At 37.0% G+C, this 26,262-nt stretch overlaps 1 protein-coding gene across 2 annotated transcripts in view; it reads left to right on the forward strand.

Annotated features, from left to right (window-relative positions):
- COL21A1 (collagen type XXI alpha 1 chain) overlaps positions 1 to 26,262 on the forward strand; it is a 200,229-nt gene that overhangs the window by 93,747 nt on the left and 80,220 nt on the right. Inside the window, exons 10-12 of one of the 2 annotated variants that reach the window (XM_065543895.1) lie at positions 6,101 to 6,163; positions 21,120 to 21,173; positions 21,265 to 21,318. In XM_065543895.1, coding sequence (XP_065399967.1) covers positions 6,101 to 6,163; positions 21,120 to 21,173; positions 21,265 to 21,318 — 171 coding nt within the window. The remainder of the gene's footprint in view (positions 1 to 6,100; positions 6,164 to 21,119; positions 21,174 to 21,264; positions 21,319 to 26,262) is intronic. The other variant, XM_065543894.2, reaches the window with a different exon arrangement.

Consider the following 26,262-nt stretch of genomic DNA (forward strand, 5'->3'; position numbering starts at 1 on the left):
AAAGTTTTATTTTTTGGACTGCTGGTCCAAGATAATTTAATTCTTTCTTTTATGTATATTTCTCTATTCATTTCAGGCCTAACCATTAAAATAAAGAAAGATATGGAATTTAAGAAGTATACATTTGATCTGTCATTCAAAGTAAATCTCTGTCTGACTTTAAATTTGAATGCAATACATGATAATCAATGTATTATTGTAAATTATTTTTAGATAGCATTTAGAAAAGTTAATCCAAATCATCTTTAAAGTAACCACCTATTATTTAAGATATCTTGACATAAAGGAGAAATACCTATAAAATACTCCTGGGAGACTATAACCTGGAAGACACCTTGGTGTGTCCTACCAGTAGATTCTTTTAAAAATATATATTCATATAATTTATTCACCTTGGAATATTATACATAAAAATAATTTGACCTGCATTAGATATAATGTAGAAATCAGAGACCCATGCTATCTGACCTATCAAAGCCTACAGTGCTTTTCTGACTCTCAGTGAGATTCAAGCCACCTCCACCATATCCAGGGTCTCCAAGAGGCTGTTCGCTTTTGGGAGGCACCTGAAGCCTCTGATGTTTTCTGATTGTCATTTGTGGTCCAATAGATGTCTTGTAGTGTCACCTATTTTTACTCATGTACTTTCTACACTAAATTTTTAGCACACCCATTGTCTTATCTGATGAAGCCTCTAATGTTTAATATTTTCAAGTTTCATGTGTTTCTCATTTTCATTTTCGTTTCTTAGTCATAATCTAGCCCTATTGCCACCTACTACTCTAAGTAAAATTGCAGTTTTCCACCAATCTTCAAGTTGGCGTGCCTTTTTGATCTGCTTTCCATTTTCTTCAGAAAATCTGGCAGGAGGACAGGAACACACACACACTCTTCCATCCATTTAGGGCTCTTTATCCTGGAAGTGGTTCCTTACCCAGAACACGGACCTGTATGTAAAAAACAGAATCCCTAGCAACTCTCTTAAGTTGCACTTCTTTCCTGGCTTTGAAAGTTGATAGAGTTTTAATTAGTTCAACAGAACCTGAATTAAAACAGATGAGACAAGTTTACTTTAGGTTCCACTGAGGCTTATTGGCCATTTTTGTTATATGCTTTCTGGAAAGTTTTGCAGAAGTCCATCAAATAGAGTGACCTGTAAAGAACAGATCTAGCTTTTCTGTTAGCCAGAAATAGACTTTTAGGAGATAAGTGTGGGGTCGAGACTGAAACAGAGCAGAAATTTTTTTATCGATAAATGGGGAAGTGCTGATTCTAAGATAGTTTTTTTTTTTTTTTAAAGTTCTTTAGATTTCTGGAAAATGTGACAACACTGTGGCAAAACCAGGTCAAAATGACCAGGTACACCACACTTAGACTTATCATGTCATTGACTTTTTATCAGGCATCAAAAAATTATCTGTCACTAGACTGTGAGCCCCTGGAAGAATAGCTTATTTTTTATCCCTAATGACAAACATAGGGAATGATTAATGAATTCGTTGGAATCATTTGTATATGCAAGCCCTTCTTTTGTTCACAATAAAGGTTAATAAAAAGAAAATTCTCCTTTGACACTCTAGTCTGGCACAGTGCTTAACAGGAATAATTTTTGTTAAAGGAATTGTGAAATTGTCAAAACAATAAGATCCACCCCTCCCCCCATTTAACCTATGTGGAATGCGCTTCTGTTCTGCAAGAAAAATCCAGCTCAATCCCAGCTTGCAAATAACTTCCTTTCAAATGACCCATGTATGCAAATGACAGCTTCTTCCCCTACTTCAGTAGTCAGAGGAACATTTGTGGGAACAAACTCCTGCATTTGCTCTAGTCTTAAATATCAGAAGTGGAAAGAAGACATTTTTGTTTTTTTTAGGTTAGGACAATTTTTTAATAACTTCTTTGCTCCAAGATACCACTTTTACTATAGCCAATCTCTGTTGATACCCTTTGTTACACCCTAATAATTTTGCCAATTAGAGATTCATTGGGACTATCAAGGTACCCTCTGTCTAAATCACAAAAGCCTTTGGAAAATTTCAAGGGCCAAGGGTATTTACATTTTTATGTTAAAAGTTTTCAGACTGAGTAGAGTCCTTCTAGATTCAGGGCGTGGTACTTGGGTTCTGAGGGAGGAAAGAGGTTGGCTTTGGAGAATGTAATAAGTCTTAGGTCAGATGTTCTTGTGGAGACCAGAGGGGTAGCATGAAGGCATAAGGTTTTTGAAATGAAGGCTTATAAACATCATATTTGGGCCTATATGAAGAATTCCAAAGTTTTGCCTTGGATGAACAACTTAAAATATTAGCTTATTTTTATAAGCACAACTGTTTCATACTTTATATTTACATTACTTAAGAGACCATATTCAGAGATGTTTTAGTTTAGTCCATGACATTTCCACTCCTGTCAACAACTTAAAAATCCAGTGGCACAAATTCAAATAAACATAAATAGATACTGCTTTTCAGCTGAGTACATATTTTTGAAAACTCAAAATGTACAAATGTTTCAACTAAATTAGAATAAGGTGGATTGGGAACTTAGTCACAGTTTTATAATAATAAGTCATGTGTCTAATTTAATGTATTGGGGAATTTTTTCCATATTAAATTTTCTAGCATTCCTCAGTCTGGTTCTGATCAGTGTATTATTGTAGACAGGAATGGTAGTGTTTAAGAGCTTGGACCCTGGAGCTGAACTGATTGGGTTTGAATCCCATCTCTATCACTGCTGTGTGACCTTGGGCAAGTTCCCTAACTTTCCCGGCCCTCAGTTTTCCTACATAGAAAATGGGAATAATAAAAGTATCTGCTTCATAGGATTATTATGAGAATTTGGTAACTCAGTATATGCAAATCTGTTGGACCAGAGCTTAGTGCATAACAGTCAATAAAAGTTGAGTGTCAGCTTTTATTAAGAGTAATAAAATTAGCCTTCTCTCCAGTCAGCTATATTAATTAGGATTTTACTTTATCCTTCCAGTTTTTTAGGAACAATACCAAACCTACCTGAGTTTTTGCAAATAACTTAGTGACAGCAATAGTCAAAATAACCAGTAAAATCTAACAGCAATAGCAGAACCTACAAGAAATTATTTTCTTCTTGGGGCTGTTGACCAGTGTTATGGTCTTTATGAAGTCACATTGGATTTATCTTGTGGGTAATTTTTTCATTCGGGAACTTAATTTTGATTAACTGGAAACATTATTATTAAATATATTTTTCATAATTTTATGCAGCATAAAAAGCACAAGTCCTTTTTCTGTGCCAAATTTTTATTTCAGCCTGATGATGATAGAGATTAAACCCTCTCAAATCCTTTTGATATCTTAGGTTTTGCTGATAATTAATATTCTACAAATGAGTGGGTCAATGACAGATTGTATTTGAAGCACATCAGACAAAAAGTAGTTATTGAATCTCTACTTGATACCCAGCATTGTAGCAAAAAAAAAAAAAAAAGAAAAAAAAAAGTAAGGCCAGGCATGGTGGCTTACACCTGTAATCCCAACACTTTGGGAGGCGGAAGTGGGCGGATCATGAGGGTATGAGTTTGAGACCAGCCTGGCCAACATGGTGAAACCCCGTCTCTACTAAAATTACAAAAATTAGCTGAGCATGGTGGTGCATGCCTGTAATCCCAGCTAATTGGGAGGGTGAGGCAGGAGAATCACTTGAACCTGGGGGGTGGAGTTGCAGTGAGCCAATATCATGCTATTGCACTCCAACCTGGGTGACAGAGCGAGACTCCGTCTCAAAAAAAAAAAAAAAAAAAAAAAAAGTAATTCAGACTTCGCTACAGTCTCAATCCAAATGATAAATGAAGACTAACTAAAAGATAACTTTGAGAAAACACTAGTTATGAATAAGTGATTTATGAGCTGTCATAGATTTTCAGTAGAAAAAGACACCAGGAAAAAATGGAGTAACAAGAAAGGTACAGTGAGGAGAATTTTCTTGTGTTAGCTCTAGAGTGGAAAAAGAGAAAAAAATTTATTCCAAGGAGAAGAAAAAGTTGGAATTTCTTGAAAGGTGGCCAGTCCAGTCAGCACATGGATAAGGAGGGATGGCAGGGAGGCTGGAGATGAATGTGCACCTTCTCAAAAATAAGAGAGAAATTCTAACTCCCTAGAGACAAAGTTGTTTCCTAATGCCCAGCCAGCATTGCAAGTCCTTGGATTAGAAATACAAATTATATTTATTCAGCGAGACATTACATGGTTCAGCATTATTTCCCCCCCTTGAATTTACAACTCTTCTTTCTGTCTTTTAAAAATGACATTTGCCTTCTTCTCAGCCTTTCCTCAAGCTAAGCCTCTTGGGGGGCAGCTGCTAAGTGAACAGCTCATCCCTGCTTTATTGGTTCCTTATTAGAGTTCACTTAGTTCTTTCCATTTTTTTTTTCTCCTGTTGTTTCAGGAACAAATCTCCCTAGCCAGGAGTCTGAAGTAGTATTTCCATGAAATTTGGCTCTATAATAATACCTTAATCACAGCGTAGGTGATTGATTTCTATGTGAATGATTTCTTGATAAAAAATAGTAAAGAGGTCAGGCTCAGTAGTTCATACCTGTAATACCACCACTTTGGGAGGCTGAGGCAGGAGGATCACTTGAGCCCAGGCGTTCAAGACCAGTCTGGGCAACATAGTGAGACCTCACCCCTACAAAAAATATGAAAATTAGCTGGGCATGATGGCTTGTACCTGTAACCTCAGCTACTTGAGAGGCTGAGGGTGGAAGGATCACTTGAGCCTGGGAGGTTGAAGCTACAGTGAGCTGTGATCACACCACGGCACTCCAGTCTGGGTGACAAAGCAAGACCCCATCTCAAAAAACAAAACAAAACAAAAAAACCCCAAAAGTGAAGAATTAATAGAAATCATGTGCCTCTCTAGAGGGGACACCCTGATACTTATGGCAGCGACTTCCTATTTTTCAGCAGGATGCTCCATTTAGATTTCACGAATTCATAGATCGATACCTATGATATTTTTTGGTGTTTCTTAGAATTAAATTATAAAACATCCTTACCTCACAAAAAGTGTTGCTTTCATGTTGTTTTTACATGGATGGTGGCCACCTGAATGGTCAGTACTGGCCATTGGACAACATGGAAGAGTTCCGTAGAGTGTGACTGAGCTCATTGCCATGTGATATTAAACAGTGTTCTTTAAAGATCTTAGGTTTTTGAGGATAAAGGTTTTTTTTCTTCATGCAAATATTACATGTATTCAAGGATTATGGGACTTGGAATAGAGTTGTTTGGCCTGGGCCTTGCTCTCATAGTAATACTATATTAATTTGAGATTGCAAGTATAGACAAAGTAACACAGCAACACACTTACAGGATTGAAAGAAATGATAGTTACGCAGCTTTAAAATTGAATTCTACATGAGAGATCACATGGTCTACAGACTATTTTTAAAATAAATATGAGTTAAGTTGTATTGTAGGACATCAATATCCGTATATATAGAACCTATAGGATATAATGAAGTCTATATGCTGGGCGCGGTAGCTCACCTAGCACTTTGGGAAGCTGAGGCAGACAGATCACTTGAGGTCAGGAGTTTGAGACCAGACTGGCCAACATGGTGAAACCCCATCTCTACCAAAAATATAAAAATTAGCCAAATGTGGTGGCACATGCCTGTAGTCCTAGCGACTTGAGAGGCTGAGACAGGAGAATCTCTTTAACCTGAGAGGTGGAGATTGCAGTGAGCTGAGATCGCAACACTGAACTGCAGCCTGGGTGACAGAGCAAGACTCCATCTCAAAAAAAAAAAAAAAAAAAAAAAAAGGTCTTATGAGTCAAATATTGCTATCATGGAGACCATATTTGCTATGATACTTTACAGTTTGTTCAGAATTCTAAAAATATATCCTACCATAAATATGCACATTTTGCATCAGTGAAAAATACTAAGCATTTAAAATATGGCTTTTTGGGCTTTTTTTTTTTTTTTTTTTTTTTTACTTTTGTTTTTAACATACAAAAAGCCTCAAATAATGGAATTGGTTTTGAACTTTTATTGATCCTGACTGCACCAATGTGCCTGTTTGTTTTGTACTCAAAAGTTTGTTTGCTTCCTGCTTAGGGTGACCCTGGACTGCCTGGGAACCCTGGCTACCCTGGACAACCTGGTCAAGATGGTAAGCCTGTGAGTACTGAAAGCTTAGTCATCTCCGGTATATCTGGGATTGTAGTGTCAAAGTAAAAGTTTTGCTGAGCAAAGTTAAACAGACAAGGAAAGCTTTATTCACGACTGCTGCCATAGGAAGGAGAGACTGAACTCAACTTCGTTGGAACAAAAGGAGCTGGGGTGTGTAAGCATTAGGACAAGTTAATGGACAAGTAGTAGAGGACTTTAGATGGGAGATTGATCAATAGACTTAAGCACATTGAGTTATTCCACAGTTTGCAAATGTTTTCCTCTGTGATTAGGCCATCTCCCTTTGCTAATTGGTGGTCATCAAAGTTACATACATACCCTCCCTCAGAGACTGGAAGATAGTGGGGACACTATCTTCCTTGATGATTACATTTCAAAGGAGTGGCTCTTAGGTCCTTGAGAAAGACATTTCTGGGTTATAAAATTGACAAGTAGCTTTTAGAGCTTTTTAGAGTATTTACATTTCAAAGGTGCAGAGAAGGAATTTACAATTGTAAGTTCTCTAAAGCAAATGCTCTAAGGAAAAGGGAGGTCCAGGATCCACAGTCAGGAAGAAAGCTGCCTAAGTTTAGTCAAGCTGAAGAGAATGTTAAGGCCAGCTCGGGAATAGAGTTAGTGTCCTAGTTAGCTTTTAGTTATCTTACTTCAAAATTGCATACATCTTTGCTACAGAAAAAAAAAAATACTGTCCAGTGAATTCTCAGTATCATGAAGGGCTGGTTTTAGAAATTCTGTTGTCTTTTCTCTACACATCTGTGGAAGCTTTCAAGTTAAAAACCCTTTTAAAGGTAATGTTATTTTCCTAATAATGTATACACTGGAATATATTTATAGTCTGACTAAAAAATACAATATCCTCTAAGGCTCAAGGAAACTTTAGAGATGTAAAGGGAACATAAATAAACTTTAAAGCACTTTAGGCAAATATTTACAGTTAAGTCACTATCAGCATGTATATAAGAGTAAACATTAAGAATTAGCTTTTGGCTGGGCACTGTGGCTCATGCCTATAATTCCAGCAATTCACGTGGCTTATGTGGGTGGGTCACTTGAGACCAGGAGTTTGAGACCAGCCTGGCCAACTTGGTGAAACCCCATCTCTATTAAAAAAAAAAAATACAAAAATTAGCTGGGTGTGGTGGCACACACCTATAGTCCCAGCTACTTAAGAGGCTGAGGCACAAGAATCACTTGAACACGAGAGGCGGAGGCTGCATGAGCTGAGATCATGCCAGTCTGAGTGACAGCACAAGACTCTGTCTCAAAATAAAATGAAGAGGAATTAGCTTTTGAATGTTTGAATGTCAAATTATAATTGTCACCAAAATGAAGCATTTACTGAGATTTTCTTTATCATGAGGCATTAATTCTTACCATGAAAGAGTGAGAATGTTTGCATTGTGAATCAAAATTGTTCAAGGAATGAAAGAACCATAGATAAAATGCAAAATCATCAATACCTTAACCATGAGGATGAAAGAGTTGCTTAAGTTCCTGAGAGATTTCCTAAGAAATTAAAAAACAAAAAACAAAACAAACAAACAAACAAAAAAAACAACTAGCCAGATTTTGAAGAAGTAGTAATGTGCTAAGACTTTTTATACTAGTGTTGCATGGGAAGAGGATGGATAAACAGGTAAACCTCTCTAGAGAAAGATTATCAAAAAAGGGAGGTAATTATCCTTAGCAAACTAACACAGAAAACGAGATACCGCATCTTCTCACTTATAAGTGGGAGCTAAATGATGAAGACATATGGACGCATAGAGGAGAACAACACCCCCTGGAGCCTGTTGGAAGGTGGAGGGTGAGAGGAGGGAGAGGATCAGGAATAATAACTAATGGGTACTAGGCTTAATACCTGCGTGATGAAATTATCTGTGCAACAAATCCCCATAACACAAGTTTACCTGTGTAACAAACCTGCACGTGTACCCCTGAACTCAAAAAAGAAAAAAGAAAGCAAACTTGGGGAAATTTGTTTTTCTTAAAAAGTAGGGAGGCTGAAGGGGTAAACAAAAGTGGTAGCCACCTGGAGATGCAGAGAGCTAAGGTGATGTTGTGTGGTTGCTGGGGCAGCATTTTTTCAGCTGACTCACAGGGATTCAGAGTGTGAGGGCAATCGAGTTACAGACTTTGATAAAGACAGTGATTTGATCTGTTTTATGATTTAGAAGGATAAATATAAATGCTATTTGGAGAGTAGATTATATGGGGTCAAGAGTAGAAGAAAGGAGACTACGCAGGAGGTTGTTTCATGATTGTAAGTGGTAAGAGTAGTTTGTAATAGGGTGATATGATGGGAGAATGGAGAAGTCAGATTCTGGGTTATTCTTAATGGAAAGCTGACTACAGTTGCTAGCAAATTTAGATATAGGGTATGAAAGGCAGAGAGGAATCAAAGAAGAATCAAAGGAGTATAGCTTGAGCAACTGGGTGAATTGTGGTGCCATTTACTGTGCTGTGCGAGACTCGGGGAGATAGAAGTTTTATAGACATGTCTTAGTCCGTTTTCTGTTGCTATAACAGAATACCACAGACTAAGTAATTTATAGAGAAAGGTTTATTTGGCTCATGATTCTGCAGGCTGGGAAGTCCTAGAGCATGACACTAGTATTTGGCAAGGTCATGGCAGAAATCATCACATGATGAGAGTGTGAGTGAGAAGTAGTGGAGTGGGAGAGAGCAGGAGAACAAGGGAGTCAGTCAAAATCATCCTTTTTATCAAGAATTCAATCCCTTGGTAACTAACCCACTCCCCACAATAATGACCTTAATCTATTCATGAGGGAAATGTCTCTATGACCTAACTACCTCTTAAAGACTCCACATATTATTACTGTTACAATAACAATTACATCTCAATGTGAATTTTTGAAGGGGCAAACATTCAAACCATAGCAGGTGGGAATTGGAACTATATTTTTGGACAGGTTGGAGGTGGCCAATTGGGACTTATTTTCATGCAGATGTATGCAAAACCATGAGAGTGGATGAGATCACTTAAGAAATGAATACAGATAAATAGAGAAGAGAAGGTGGCAGGGGATTGACCACAGGGCTCTCTTACAGGGGAAAAAGAGGAAGTGGGTCCAGCCCAGGAATTTGGGAAAGACTGATCAGTGAGATGGGAGGAAAACCAGGGGAGTGTCGTTCTATTAGGCGTGTTATTGCTGTCAAGAGATCCAGAAGAATGAGGCCTATGACTAGACCATGGATTTGCTATAGGAGAGTATTTGAGGACCTTGATGAGTAGGATTTCAGGGAGGATAGTACAAACAACAGATTGAAATGAATTAAGCACAGAGTGGGAGATAAGAAAAAGGGTGACAGTGAATATAGATGCTTTTTTTTTCTGAGAGATATAAAAGGAAGCAGAGACACAGAGCAGTAGAATTGGCACAATGTTTTAAAGGCAGGGTTTTTTAAAAATGGGAGATATTGTAGCATGTTTTTATAATGATGAAAATGAGGCAAAGGAAAAAATCAAAGTTTGGAAGATAGGGGATATTTTCAGGAGGAAAATCCATAGGTAGGTTGGAGGGCGTTGATTCTAGTTACAAAAGTAGAGCTTGGCCTGGATGGAGAGTGTGGGCAATTAAATATATGAGACATAGGTCAAGCTGATGGCACTTTAAAATGTGGGCTATTTTGGGGGAATAAATTGAGGGAATTATCATAAGACAGCTTCTTTTTGAACGAAATTGAATTGAGGGAATAGACTCCAAACCTAACCTCTCCTCTTTTGTATTTATCTTCAACCCCCATTATATGCCAACATTTGCCTTATAATTTCTCTTATAGCCCATTCGTTTCTCACTTTTACTTAAGAGGTCATATGACTTTACTGCATTTCCTCACGTCAATTCCTTAATCTCACTGAAGATACTTCCCTGAGGTCCCATGTGAGTTTTGCCCTAATTACACTGAGTGAGCTGAGTTTTATAAATGTGAGCCTCGTTGGCCTGCAGACCCCTTTCCTGGGACCTACTTTTTTCTGAGACTGGCAGCTGAAGTGCTGTACTGACTCCAGAGCCAATGCAGTTCACACACTGATGTCATCTGCTGATGCCTCAAAATGACACAGAGCTCTCAGACTGCACTGCTAAATGAGTTAGGTCTTCTTTTTAGTGACAGAAAAATCCTGGGTAATGTTTGGAAGTGAGTGCTGAGCAGGCCTTCCACAGGCTATCAGCCCTTGGTTTTCTTTGTTTAAAAAAAACTCTTCCCATGCATGAAGCACTGGAGGTGAATTATTGTTAGCCTGATAAAATACTCATGGATATTACTCTATGACTCTAAGTTATAATAGACTTATTTATTGTCTCATCTCATTTAGTACATGTATGTGTTTTGGTGTCTGTGTGTATGATTTTATGTGTAGGTAACTATGGTAGTATCTGATAGTAGTCTCAAAGAAAAACACAACTGTGGTAGGAAGAATAATGGTCCCTCAAAGATGTCCATGTCTTAATCTTTAACTCCTGTAAATGTGTTATTTTACACGCAAAAGGGGCTTTGCAGATACCATTAATTCAATGATCTTGAGATGGGAGATTGTCCTGGATTATCTAGGTAGCCAGATATAATCACAAAAGTCTTTATAAAAGGGAGGCAGGAGTGTCAGAGTCAGAGAAAGAGAGTCCATGATGGAAGCAGAGAGCACAGTGAGGTAACCGTGAGCCCAGGAACGATGGGAGCCTCTAGAAGTTGGAAAATGGAAGCTCCCCTGGAGCCTCCAGAAGGAATGCAGTCTGGCTGGCACCTTAGTTGTATATAAGATTCCTTTCAGTTTCTGACCTCTGAAACTGTAAGGTAATGAATTGGTGTTATTTTAAGCCACTATGTTTGGGGTAATTTGTTATAGCAGCAGTAGGAAACTGACACATCAGCCCAAATCCTGTCTTCCCAAAGGTATGACTTTTTCTTAAATATCCAGCCCCTCCCCCCAGTCTCCCTACCTCCCCCACATTTCTTTTCCTCTGCAGGGGATGTGAGGTTGGGTGGTCAGGCAGGAAGAACAAGCAAGCCTGGGAGCCAAAACAGCTGAGGGTCATTAGTATGTGTTCAAGGCCAGTACCCAGTGGGAGTGGAAAGGTGTGGGTGGGGCCTCTGGCTGGCTATTGGAGCCATCTGGACCAAGGAAACTTGGATGGAACAATTTGAAGGGAATTCTGCTTTGTTTGGACTTGTTTCTGTGCAACCCCCCTCAATAAGCAATTTGAATCTCTTTCACACATTATAACCAGGCCAAGCCAACTGAAACTTTAAATAGGAAATTATTTCACTCTGGAGAAATACTAATTTTCATAAGAAAAGTGCCTTCAACCAAAATTAAAGAGCTGTTTCGGATTCTTCTATTTCTTTCTCAGTTCTCTGTCAGTTAAATAAGTTCTATTATCACAGTGTCTGAACATGTTATTGCTTTACTATTTTAACATTACAAAAGAGGTAGGGGAAATATTTATATATCCTGCCAGGTAATTCAGAGGAGTACAACTACTGAAGGCATTATAGAGATATGGCATTGATTTGTTAAAGAAGGCCATATGTGGAAATAGCCCTAGCTTATGAGTTTATAGAAGTTTATACTTTTACAGTGCTCATTTCTGTTTTCTGTTATCATTAGTTACTCTTTTTTTTTTTTTTTTTTTGTTGAGACAGAGTCTCACTGTCGCCCAGGCTAGAGTGCCCTGGCACAATCTTGGCTCACTGCAAGTTCTGTGTTCTGGGTTCATGCCATTCTCCTGCCTCAGCCTCCCGAGTAGTTGGGACTAGAGGTGCCCACCACCACACCTGGCTAATTTTTTTGCATTTTTAGTAGAGATGGGGTTTCACCATGTTATCCAGGATGGTCTCGATCTCCTGACCTTGTGATCCACCTGCCTCGGCCTCCCAAAATGCTGGGATTACAGGCGTGAGCCTCCGCACCCAGCCTAGTTACTCTTTATGAAGTAAAGTACTTTACTAAAGCAAAAGCCCAAGCTGGTCATTAGAGAGATCTGAGATTGTTTCTCTTTGCTGAACATAGGCTGCTTTGCTTCTATGGGCCTCAGTTTCTTTGTCTGGAAAATGAGAAGATGGTTCCAGATGAGGCCCAGGTTCTCTCTAATCTGATATTTTAGGATTCTGTGAAGACCATCATATTGGCTAAGAGAGAAGTAGACTAAGCTGTAGAATTCTAGAGATGATTTTCTATATTAATAGGCTCAGGAAGTGAGTTGGGAAAACTGATAGCTCACTGCTACCAATAGACAAAAGAGTGGGTTGGTCACTGGGTCACAGTTCGTGATTCAGTTCCCCCCACTCTTTAATGTGCCACTGAGTGAACTAAAGATGCAAACAGGGGCCAGCCTTCTATTAAACCTGGTAGAAATAACAGTCATCACAGATGGGGAATTTCAAAGTTACATGATTGATCAAACCACAAAAATATAAAGTACTAGTTGGGGGAAGGTTAATAGGAAATGAATTTGGTAATAGAGGAAGGAGAAGGAAGGGAAGATGGCATAGAGTTCTTTAGGCCATTGTTATGAGTTTGGCTTTCAGTTGGAATGAGCGATGGAGTAGCTGGAATAGAAGACTGATGTGATCTAACTTATTTTTAAAAGAAATTACTTTGACTTCTGTGTTGAGAGTAGATTTTAGGGAGATGAGGGCAAACACAGAAGGAGAAGTCAGGAGGTTCTTGTAATAATCCAGGGGTGAGAAGATAGCAGCTAGGGCCAGAGTGATAGTGGTGAGATGAAGAGAACTGCTTACATTTTGGGGGTATTTTGAAATTAGAGCTAACAGGACTTGCTGATCTATTGGATATGGGTTTGAGAGAAAGAGAGAAGCCAAAGGAGATTATGGATTCATGGGAGAATGGAGGAGATAGTATTAGGTGAGTAAAATCAAGAGTGTGGTTTTGGCAATGTTTAAATTTATATATTAGACATTCAAGTAGAAATTTTAGGTAGGCAGCTGAATATAGAAGTCTGACATTTAGGGTGAATGCTCTTCTTGTGAAGTATCTTTTCTTGTCCTTTGCCTATTTTCTATAGGAGTGAGGGTATATTTCATATGGACAAATAAGATCTTATGCATTAAGAGAATTCTTTGCTATATATGGTGTAAATGTTTCTTCTGACTACTAATTTGGTTTATAATTCTGTTTTTAAGTTTTAGAAATGTAAAATTTCCCCAGAATGTAATGTTTTCTTTTTATTAGTTCCAGTGTTATTTTTCTTTAGCCTTAGATACCTATGTATGTTAATTTAGCTTATTATGATTTTTAATGTCTATTAAATCTTGATTTCATTGGGAATTTATTTTTCCATTTGAGGTAACATGAAGATCCAAAAAGATTTGGAGAACTTAGAAAATGAACTATTTACAGTGAAATTCAATTGGAGTAAATGTATGGGTCTTACTTGTCTTTGAGATGTTATTTAAGCTTGATGAAAAAGGGATTAATGTATTTAATAGGGCTGCCTAAAAGGCTGATGCAATTATTTGGCATAGTTTGTAAATGCATAACATCTGCATTGAGAGAGATGACAGCCCTGCCTCTGGAGTGTTAGATTTGGTTTAGAATTCTACACATGAGGGACATGAAGGAACTGGAATTCATTCAGAAGAGTATGACTTGGAGTGGGCAAGAACTCAGAAGACAGCCTGTGAGTGAAGGTTCACTGAACTCCAGGTATAATCCAAACAAGAGATGCTACTTTCAAATATTCAAGAATAATGATAGAGAATAGGAAGACAGGGTGGACAAGCAGCCCTTAGGTTTGCAGAGTACACTTGTTGAGGGTGAATAATTAAAAAAACAAGTAAGAACTATGAGATAAGCTTGTTTGTTATGCTTTCCTTTTTCCAGACCCTTAACTGAATATGGTGCCAGTTGTGGACTCAACAGTTTAAGAGCTGTTGGGAATTTGGGGCTGAGTGCCATGAAGATTAAAGAATTGGAAAATAGGATACAGCTGGTTAAAGGCCAAAGCAATGGCTATTATTTAGCTTGGAGGAGAGAATTACAAGAGATGGCTTAGTTACAAAGTGTATGAAATACATTCTAGATAGAACGGTGTCTACCTGAACTCTCACTTCAGTTTGAACTCCTTGGCAAATAGATTTATTTGTTTACTTTATGTGTTCTCTCTCTCTCTCTCTGTCTTTCTCTCTCTCTCTGTCTCTTGTCTCACTAATAAGCTAAAATATGAACCATTTACTACAAATGAACTATCCTACACTTGGGCAGTTTATCGCTTTTTTAGTTATTTAAAACTATGCCTTCATACGGCTTTCCAAGAGAAAGCTTTAACCCTGGTGAAAAGGCATTGCTGTATGAAATGTGGCTGCCTAAGAGGCTGATAAAAATTTTGGCGTAGTTAGTAGATATATGACATCTGTATTGAAAGAGATGTTGGATTTGGTTTAGGAGTCCACACTTGAGGGGCATGCAGAAACTGAAATTCATTCAGAAAAGTATAACTGGGAGCATTTAAAACTCAGAAGACAGCCTATGAGGGAGGGTTTACTGAACTTTGAGTATAATACAAACAAGAGATACTATTTTCAAATATTCAAGAATGATGCTAGAGAGAAAGAGGACAGGGAGGTAGGCTTGGCAGAGGGTGAATGGTTAGTAAAACAAGTAGGACCCATGAGATGAGCCTGACTAGCTAATTCATTTTTCTTCAACATTCTCCTTTGTGAAAATCATATGTAGATTATTCCATGTTTGTCTCACATGTCTCTTAAATAGATTACATATATATTATAGGTAGTATATACAATAATGTGTGTAGACATGTATATATATATACACTAATGTTATTGGTATACTAAATTCTTCAAAGAATTGATCAGTGACACATCTAACATCTGTGATTTTTAAGACAGGTTTGTGCATGTGAATGTAGGGCTGTTTCTACTATTAGAGTTCTCAGTTAGTGATGACTGGTTGAACTCAGTAATTATTGATTTGTTTGCTTATTTATTCTGTCCTCCACTCAGTCATATACCTATACTTGCTGGGTGCTTACTGTATTCCTGGCACTCTTCTAGGCTAAGGATATATAGCAATGAACAGAACAGAAAAAAAAAAAGCAAAAACAACCCCCAACCTTGTCATTTTGAAGCTCACATTCTATTGGGGAAAAATAGGTAATAAATACACACACACAACATCAGATGGTGTTAAGTACTATGGAAAAAATGTAGCAGGACAGCAAGAGAGGAAATGAGGTTAGTTATTGATTGCCTCTTTCTGAGTATGAAAAGCACAATTACTAGAGATTTATATTGGGAAGTAAGAATTAATAAACATGGTTTAAGTTACCTTAAAAAGTTGCACATTCTCCTTTTGAAATAAACTTAGTATAAGTTTAAGTGTAACCTAACTCAGGGAATGAGGCAGTTTACCAAAGTTAATTAAATTCTTTGAATTTAAGGACCTAGCTCTATCTGCAGAAATTATTTGTCAAAGGTAGGCAATGTTTTTCATTTATGTGCTTAGCTCAACGGAAACTGGATGATGTTGCTCTATATTTATCTATCCCCTACTTACCTTTCTCTATATGAAGGAGGATTAGATTTAGGCTAAATCTCATTAATAGTTAATGTAGTTTTCTTTAATTTGAAGTAGAAATATTGTTTACTTCACAGTAGCATATAACTTCTCATTGTCCAGTAGAAGTTACTTATGTTAATCCATAATTTTTTTTATTTTTTAATATTTTTTATTTTAAAATTTTATTTATTTAGTTTTTTTATTTTTGTGCAACTTAACATTTTGCAACCAATTAAACTCTACTTTCCTCTAGAGTCCCCTCTTAGTCAGTGGTATCATCAGCCACCCTCACTGCACAAGCCAGAAACCTACCTCAGCATCATTCCACAACTCCTAATTACTCACCTCCCATAACCCATCATTAGGTTAGATTAAATATACTTTGAGTGGAGTTGGTTGTACCTACCATTCTCTATCCCCTTCAGGAACCTCCCACCTGGTCTTCATGTTTTCTCCTGCCTCTTCTAATCCATCCTCCACAGGGCAGCAAGTGATCTTTTCAGAGTACACTCTAATTGTGTGACTCCCTGGTTTATATGACTTTAGTGGCTTGGATAAAGGTCAGAGTCCTTTGTAAGACCCATGAGCTGGGCAGATAACCTCCAGTCTACCATTCTGATATGCTTTTCAGCCTGGTTCCCCTTATTCTCTCTCCTTTGGCTCTGTGGATATGGTACCTCTTTTCCTGATGCATGGCATATAGAAGAATTCCTCTCAGGCATTGTGCTTTCTTTAGTATACCTTTGTCTCTTAGAAAAACTCCCAACTGCTTGCCCTTCACCTCCCATAGCAGTGTAGTTCTTGCATAGCACTTAGCTCAGGTGTAATTTTACATATGTTAATGGGAAGTGTTAATGAAGTAATCCGAGCAATCAGTAAAAGTATGTAAACCACTTGACTAATAGTTGGGTTAGGTAGCAAACTAGTTTATATATTAGTTATACGTAGAATGGCAGAGATTTATGAATTTTCTTGAAATTTAACTGCATAGAGCTATAGAGCTTGCCAACAACTAGAAGATTCCACAGTGGACATTAAAAGTACACACTTGGTTTTGGTTACCTAGTTACGTTGGCTGTGTACCCAAGAGTATCTGTTGGAATTTTGGAAATCTTTGAAGAAAATTATTTAATGGAATAAACTTTAAATCACATTCTTATATTTTTAAAAGGAGGGTGACATCCAAAATTATTTCTTTGGAATGTATTCTTATTTTTAAGTTTAGAATGTTTCAAGGAAACTAATATCTCTACCCTCCTCACTACTTTGAAAAAATGTATATATTTAGATTGGCAGAATATTTTATGACATGATTAGAATGGGGCACAGAAGAGTTGGTGACCCTTGCACATTTGGTGATTTTATTTCCTTAATTTCCATTTCAATGCTATACATCTTTCCTGGAGCTTTGTAACTATGAATCATGGAGGAAAATTAAATTGATTCTGTATTCTTTTCTTCAACCCTACAATTTGGCAGTGAGAATATTTTTTTCCTAAAAAAAAAAATGACTCATTTATAAAGAAGTTTTCTGTGAACATGGAAAAGACTTAAATACTGTCAGATATCTTGCAGATGGGGGTAGGGTGGATATTTGGACCTGCTAATAAATGCAAAATGGCAAAATTCATGTTGAACAGTATTAACTAGTCAAAGATCATAGGAAAGTTACAGTTCTAAAATGAGACATGAAATGTGTGTTCTGAAAAATAAGAACTCAGTAAGGTATATAAAAAGATTATTTTTTCCTGTTTTAAGGCATTTTCCTTTCTTTAAGGTTGACGCTGCTATGAGTCAACCAATGTTTTATTTCTTTTTCCTCTTGGAAATTGTTCTGTGTTGTAATATTCCCTCTTTTAACCTTTATTTTCCTGGTTTTTAGTCCAAAATTTGTTTTTCTGAATTTCATTCTATTTTTTCTGGTGTTTTGCCCTAGGATTCCCCCAGTTTGGATGTCATTTGGTTTTCTTTATTTTGTTACTAAGCATGTTTCCTGTAGCTTCTAAAACAACATTTGAAGTTCTTTCTGCAAGTAGTATTTTAAGAATGCGTCTAATTGTAACCTTAAAAATATACATGTCACAACATTCTCAAATTGTGAGAAGCACTTATTATTCCTATATTGTAATTCCTCCAAAGAAATAACGAAGAGAGCCATTATAAAATACACTGAGGCCTTGTTTACATGTTTAGCGTTAAGTCTGTCTAATGTTGGAAAAGAGTCAAATCATAAAGATGATGACTGGACCTGCCATTCCCAATGTACTAATGGTGGCTGATAAGGCTGTCGGGTAACATTCTGCAGAAGTGTTCTTGTGGTTTTGTACAATAGTCATTGAGTCTGAAGAAAAGAAAGAAACTCACATTTATTGAGTTCCTAATGCCTGCCAGAATTTTCACCTGTGACTCTATTTGTTTCTTTTCAAAAGTGAAGTGGATAATAATACCAGTTTATGGTAAGACACTAAGCCTTTACTAGGCAAAGTGACTTAGCCAACATCTCATAGAAAGTAAAAGGAAGAGCAAAAATTCAGCGCAAGTTCTTTTCCAATTTCAAATTCATCGTCTTTCCACTTCACTGTGTTGCCTCCCAGGATTTGGGGATTGATGACTCTGCCTGAGGTCACATAATGAGTCAGAGGTAAGCTGGGAACACAGTTAGAGCATCTCCATGTTGTTTTAATCTGTTAAAGTGCAATGTGTCCTCTATAACAAACACCACATCAACTTCTTCATAGAGGAGAGGCAGCACAGCAGCATTTGATCTTTTATGAAAGATTAATTTTCCTAAAAAAGTAGTAAGGCAGATATGACATTTGGCTTAACTTTCAAAAAACTATAAAAGAAAAATAATTTGTTAAATGTGAACTTTGCAGATCAACCATTTTTATCAATAGCCAGTTTCCATGGTAACTTTCTTTTGAGGAATTTTATGAACATTCCTTTCCTCTGGGCACTCAGAATTCTAAGCAATTTAAAAATAGTCTTGCAAAATGGATTTCTTTGAATCAGATGAGTCAATCTACAAGGATCAGATCTGACCCACCATGAAGCACTTTCTAATAGAGAATGTTCCCGCTGGCTCTGTCAACTTACTAGCTTTGTAACTTTGGGCATATTACTTAACTTCCGTGCCTTAGTTTCCTCATCTGAAAAAAAGATAATTTAGAACCTACATTAAAGACTGGTTGTAAGGAGGAAAGTGAATTCTAGATTTGTAAATTGCTAGCAGTGACAGAGTTGAGAGTGAATTCCAGGCCTATCTGATTCCAAAGTGGCTGAGGGAAGGAGATTCAGTGATAACTAGAGTAGTAGACATATAGGGCTGAGCAAATTCTACGTAGATTGAATTTCTTCTTTCTTTTGAGTAATCTCGAGAACAGGAAACATGCGATTACTAAACGTTTGCATTTTCTACTGAAGGATGCACAAACATAACATGATTCCTTGGAGAAGGAGGTTTTTTTTTTTTTTTTTTTTTTTTTAACACATTCGTGTATAGAGTTGGTCACTTTAAATTATTCCAATGTTTTTTCAACAGAATTGTGCCAAACAATGTGTTCAATGCCAAAAATACAGAAATGAATTAAACCCGGTCTTTGATCTCAAGGGGGCTCATAATCCAGTGACGGAGACAGTGCTAGTCTAGAGAGTAGATGATGGGTTGGAAAAATGCACGTTGTTTTGTCTGGAGTATGGAGAGGTTGATAATCAGACTCATTGTTTCCTGGTGAAGTGCAATGGTTAAGGATTGGGCAAAGAGACTCAAGAAAATAGTTTGAATCTGAGAAGTCATGGAGAAATCATAACAATATATTCTATGAAGAACTGAATAGAGTATGAAGGAGAGATGATGGTTGGTGATAAAAAAATTGTATAGTCAGCGGGGCGCGGTGGCTCAGGCCTGTAATCCCAGCACTTTGGGAGGCTGAGGCGGGTGGATCATGAGGTCAGGAGATTGACACCATCCTGGCTAACATGTTGAAACCCCATCTCTACTAAAAATACAAAAAATTAACTGGGTGTGGTGGCGGGTGCCTGTAGTCCCAACTACAGGGGAGGCTGAGGCAGGAGAATGGCGTGAACCTGGGAGGCGGAGCTTGCAGTGAGCCGAGATCGCGCCACGGCACTCTAGCCTGGGTGATAGAGTGAGACTCCATCTCAAAAAACAAACAAACAAACAAAAAATTGTATAGTCATTGTCATTCTGGAAGTAACTGAGAAGGCAATTTACACAATAGAAAATGTAAAGGCATGTAAAAGGAGAAAAAAGTAAGACTGATCTTTCAGAGACAACTCATTACTAGAGGTAGCAAAGAATATTAGAAAGGGTATTCGAAAATGTGAATAGAAAAACAGGGAATTATGATGTCTCTAAAATTACAGTTAAAAATGTATTGACAGGTGAGTGGATGAATATGAACGACCAGTGCAGACACCCATGAATAGCCATATAGAAATGAAGCTTTTAGATTTATGAATGAAGATGTAATTGGAAACATTAATGAGATCTGTGTTAACATAGTTGACAACGGAGAGTGGTACCCAAACAATAAGAACTAAGAAAAATGGAATCTGAATAGAGAATATGAGAAAGATGCAATTTGATAGTGGTTATTATGTTTGTAGGTGCCAGGTGGTCCATTAATCTGACAATCAGCCCTAAGAAACCTAGATAAATGTTTAGGACCTACAAGTTAATTTGGAGACTTTAGCTGCCATGTGCTAAATGAACAATAAATAGTTCAACTCTTTCTAAAAAAAAATGTGCTATTTTACCAAAGTTCCAGTGTTTGAGGAGGGATATCTAAGAAGCAGTGGGGATGAGAATGATTTCTCTCATCCCCCTCCCCTAAGCAAACAGCCCAGCCTTGGGGGACCATGGGGGATTTGTCATAACCACCTTCTTACATTTAACATCAGCAGCTTTCTAAAATGAGTAAAGATTGAAGAATAATATTAATCAAGGGTTAATTTATTCTAGGGATTAACTGAGATGGTCATTAATTAGGTGGTTTATAAATAAACATTTGTCTAATCCTCCAGTCTCTTGAAGTGTTTCTCTCTTGGATATGTTGAATATATTTCAAATAAATCCAGTACATTTCTTAAGAAATTGTGAACATTAACTCTCCTCTTAATTTAAGATTTTCTAAATATTTTTATTAATTTATAAATATTTAGGACCCTATATACTTTTTAAAGGATTTCGTAAAGATCGAAGGGTATGAATTCCTTATTAAGCATTTAACACTTTATTATTTTGGAGTTGTCTGTAAGCGAAGTTTTAGGCATGAGAAACGAGATAAGAGTGAATTCTGAAATGAAGAACTTCTCTTGGTAAATATGAAATATTAATTTTTTTCTTTTTTAATTTTTCTTTAGGGATATCAGGGAATTGCAGGGACACCAGGTGTTCCAGGATCTCCAGGAATACAAGTATGTGATCCACTTATATGCATCTTATAAATTTTATTTTTAGTAAACTAAAACCAATAATTAACAAAATTTTATTTTGTGGTTAATTTAGGGAGCTCAAGGACTACCGGGTTATAAAGGAGAACCAGGGCGAGATGGTGACAAGGTAAACACACACACAAAAATGAAGTCAACGGTGTTAGTCCCTCAAAGATAAAGGATGTTAGCTATGACGGTTTCCATTCAGTAGTCTTCATCTTGGTGAATTCTAAGATTTGTGGGCTCAGAAGTTTGTCAGTGGCTATTAGCCAATAAAGCTTAGAGAAGGCTTTATCACTGGATAAAAGAAGTTATCACTGACTACTATCAAATGAAACAGACATTGGCATTGCCCTATGCCATGTTCTCTCTCTGTGATTAAGCTCCACAGGGAGTTACCTTCTTAGAAGAGTGAGTTATGTGAACGAAATGTGTTACTATGTTAACTTCAGATAGCCCAATACCCAAGGGACCATCTCCACAATAAGTATCTATGTGGCATGTGGCCTATTGGCTCAGCCTTAATGGACTTCATCCTTAAGGCTTCAGTGAATACAGATAACATTTCTATTATTGACTCTTTACAACTCTGAGATTCGCCAAGCTTCCTATGAAGTATATGTTGATTAAATATGCTAGTACTTTCCTATGGATCCAGTCAGCACCTACTGGTTCTGGTGGCTGGTCCATGACCAAGATGCCCAGTTGTATTTGCTCAGATCCCCATGCTGATTTGTTAGGTTAATTCTTAAAGTACAATCTTATTTTCAAAGTCTTTGAAGGCAGTTTGCCGTTTGCCCATGATAAAAACCTACAGTGATTTCTGTCATCCTTGCAAAATTCTTGCTTTGTTAGAATTTACACAAGTGTTAATAATGTGCACAGTGTTCACATCTGAAACAGTGATCTAGACTGTATCCATTTTATGAGCGCATGGCTGCTTATGTTGGTTACATAAAATTATAGCTGTTAAAAGTACCATCTCAAGTCTGATGGATCTGTTCCTTTCAAACTGTTTGATGTGGAGCAAGTTACTTAATGTCTCTGAATCTTATTTTCTTCATTTACATAATGGGGATTTTTAATAGGTTTATTGTGCGGGTTAAATGAGATAATACATGAAAACTACACAGTATGGTTTCTGGAACAGGGTTTCTTTTAAATAAGTGGTTCTTTTTGTGGTTCTGTTTTACTCATCAGTTAGCATGGTTGTAGTTGGGATGTAGCATAGGTTGGGCTGGCATTGGGTCATGAGCAAGTCATGGGTGAGAGCAGTCATCAGGGCAGATAGAACAGTTAGTTACTGGAAAAGAGGCAGAGAAAAAATGGTATGGGTAAAGGCAGAGTTATAGGGAGAATTAGAGGAGGTAAAGCAGAAGCAATAGTTGGTATAAATACCAAAGAAGAAGTGTAAAATCCTCTTTTCTACTAAGTGGCCCTGGGCCTCTATGAGACTTTTAGCCACTAAACAATCTCTGCCAGTTTTAAATGATAGAGGAATCTATAGAAAGAGTAGGGAGGAGGCCAGGCCACAGGCATGGGACGTATCTTATAGAGTCATGCTCTGGAAATATCACAGGAAACAGTCTGACCTTCTTCAGGTGAAGGGAGATTGATTGCACTGGCAGGGCGGGGACACATGTTCTAAGGAGACCACGTGCCAGCCACCTCACCTGCCTTCTGGTCTACTGGATCATGGTTATCTATCTTCTCAGAAATAGCCTGATTTGGGGAAAAATGTATGAAATATATATGTTTGAATGAATGAATAATATATTATTTTCCCCTTTAGTTGAGTGTTTTAATTTATATTTGACAGAAAAAAAGTATATATTTTCCATGTACAACACTTTTTTAAAGTATATATACATTGTGGAATGACTAAATCTAGCCAATTAACATATATATAACTTCACATAGTGGTTATCATTTTGGTGGTGAGAACACTCTACATCCACTCTCTTAGCATTTTTCAATAATACAGTAATCATAATAAAATAATATATAACACAATAATTAACCATAGTCACCATATTGTACAAAAGTTCTCTTGAACTTATTCCTCATATCAAACTTCAATTTTGTATCCTTTGATCAATGTCTTCCCAGTCCCCATCCTCCCATCCACCCCAGCCTCTGGTAATTACCCCTCTACTTTCTATTTCTATGAGATCACGTTTTTTAGATTCCACATATAAGTGAGATGTTATGGTATTTGTCTTTCTGTGCATGACTTATTTTGCTTAACAATAATGTCTTCCAGGTTCATTCATGTTGTTGAAAATGACAGGATTTCCTTCTTTTCTTATAGCTGAATAGTATTCCATTGTGTGTAAATACCACAATTTCTTTTATCCATTCATCCATTGGCAGAACTTAGGTTGAGGCCATGTCCAGGCTACTGTGAATAGTGCTGCAATAAAATGGGAGTGCAGGTATCTCTCCAACATACTGATTTCATTCTTTAGTTGAGTTTTACACACTTAACATAAAAAGGGGGATTTCATTTGTACATCTTAAAATAATTGAACTAAATTTTTGTGGGAATAAATGTTCCTTATTTTAAAATAAAAGAATAACAATAATTCTACTAGTGGCATCTTATGCTAACTGCTTTATTGTTTTGGGTCATTGTGTTATCTTTTAAATATAGGTCTGTAAATTTTACAATGTCATACATTCTACTGGATAAGATAAATAAGACATATATTTATGCAAGATCTCTGTTTTCAGACCAGTCATGGATTTTATTCAGAGTTGACTGTTTTCTGAAGTTAATTGTTGGGGTTAAACTCTGATTTGATATAGTCATTGTGGGTCTAAAATCACCACGTGCTACCTTCCAAGTTTCCACCTCACATTCCATGTGGCTTCCGAGAGTTTTTTGCCCAGAGCTAAAATAATTTAGTAAGTTAGTTGAAGGTTTTCCCTTGATTATTCCTTTATAACATGGTTCCTTGATTTTTGGAAATGAAGGGTTAAAAAACATATCCCTGAGGTGACTTTGACTTGTGGCAGTGCAGGATAATTTTCTGGGCATCACACAGTGGCCTTTGGAAGATTGTTCCACACAATACTGTTCCCCATTAGGAGATTTTCCCAGAATAATTTCCATTTTGTGGATTTTCTCCGAAGACTCCTACAGTAGGAATTTCCACTTAAGATAATTGAAATTAGATGTGCTTTCTTGCTGACTTTAACATTTGTTCTTCACATATCACACAATAGAATATATACAGATTTTGCAGGATGTTTTTTCCTGAATTTACAAAATCAAAAGGAATACTTACTCAGCAAATAGTCTTCAGCTGGTGACTCATTTTATTACATGCTTTAAAGCTATTCTTTGAAATCTAAAAAATACTTTAAATGCTTTACAATACTTCCTCAATATTAAAAAACTAATATATTTAAATTGAATGGAGAACTATTTTTTGTTAAAACTCACATTAGGCTATGCTGGTTAATTGATATGTATTTGTGAATTTTCAAATTGAGTATGAAACTTTTCTATGGCAAATTCAAGTTTACAGATGTAGGAAGTATGAGTAATTTATTTTTTAACCTATCCAGGCTCTGTACAAATTCATTACTTGACTTTTCTGGGCTTAAGAAATAAAATATCATAATTGTATCTAGGGTATTACTGGAAAAACTATGGATTTTCTTTGTTAGTACATTCAACTTTTAAGTGGTCCCTTCAAAGCCTCACTTTCCCATTGTCCTCAGCATCCAGACTGGAGCCTCATATGATGGGTAAGAGTTCCCTACCTGAATAAAGTTCCTTACTTCTGGGCCTCCAGCATCAAAAAACTAAGTGGTTTTACAGTGATTTCTGTTATAGAGTCAGTCATAACCGAGGAACTCCAATATGCATTTTGAGAGAACACGGGTCAAAAAGCTTAAAAATGTTAGAGATAACAAGTTAAAACTTAGTATGTTAGTGGTGTTACTTCTTTCAGTGTTCCTGAAGACCAAACAAACAAAAATTACCAAAACAGGGAGAGTCTACGCTCCAATATGATTTTCTGATAATACCATGCCCAAACATGTGTGTGTGTGTGCGTGCACGTGTGCACGTGTGCATGTGTATGAGATTTGGGGGCTTAAATCAGTTACAGACCATAGATTATAGACTTAGTTCTGAATTCAGACTGCTTGCCTCCCAAGTCACACTTCTTAATCTCTTTAAATCTGGTTTTCATCTAGAAAGTGGAAGCCATAGTATTACTTACTGCATAGGCTTTTTGTAAAGATTAAATGAGGGCATGCATGTGGTTGGCCTAAATTAACTGCTATAAATTGGTGATGATAGTGATGATGATCATGATTTATTATTAGGGTTGCCATTCTGCTGATTAATTAAGGCAAAATTTTTGGAAATATCTTTGAGTTATCCTTTATCCTTCCTCTCTCTGTTGAAGTGCTGCATCTGAAACAATCAGACAGAAATTCCCTAAATGTCTTCCCACTATGTCTACCCTCCTACCCATATATATATACCTATATTCTGCCTTTCCTTCTCTTATTGTGGGCGAAGTGTCCATGTGGAATCCACAGGCCTCCTTTTGCACTCTGGATCCCATCTTTCTCCATTGCTCTGTGTTATTAACTAGCCCTTCTCTTCTGTGTCATTAGTCATTTTCTTTTCTAGTTAAATTTTCCCCATAGCCTAAAGGATGATCCATTTGAAAACACCCAAACCTCCCCCACTTCCTCTACCACACAGCTTCCTTTAGCTACCAGGCCATTTCCCTGTTTCTCATTGTAGTACAAGTGCTCCAAAAGGTTTGCCTTTATTCCCTGCACATTTTCACTTCCATTTCTCTCTCTGACCCACTCTAATAGGACTTCCATCCCAACCTTCTGCTGCATATTTAGATCACCAGTCTTCCATCTTTGAAATCCAGTAGTCAGTATTTTTCAATTGTTTCTTCTTGTCTTGTTGTATGTCTCCATAGCATTTGACATTGTTGACTATTCCTTCCTTCTTGGGACAATTTCTTCTCTTGGCTTCTGGGATACTATATGCTCCTAGATTTTTCCTTGCCATCACTAGTTACCTTTTCAT

The sequence above is a fragment of the Macaca fascicularis genome, chromosome 4 (assembly GCF_037993035.2).
Source record: "Macaca fascicularis isolate 582-1 chromosome 4, T2T-MFA8v1.1".
NCBI lineage: Eukaryota > Metazoa > Chordata > Mammalia > Primates > Cercopithecidae > Macaca > Macaca fascicularis.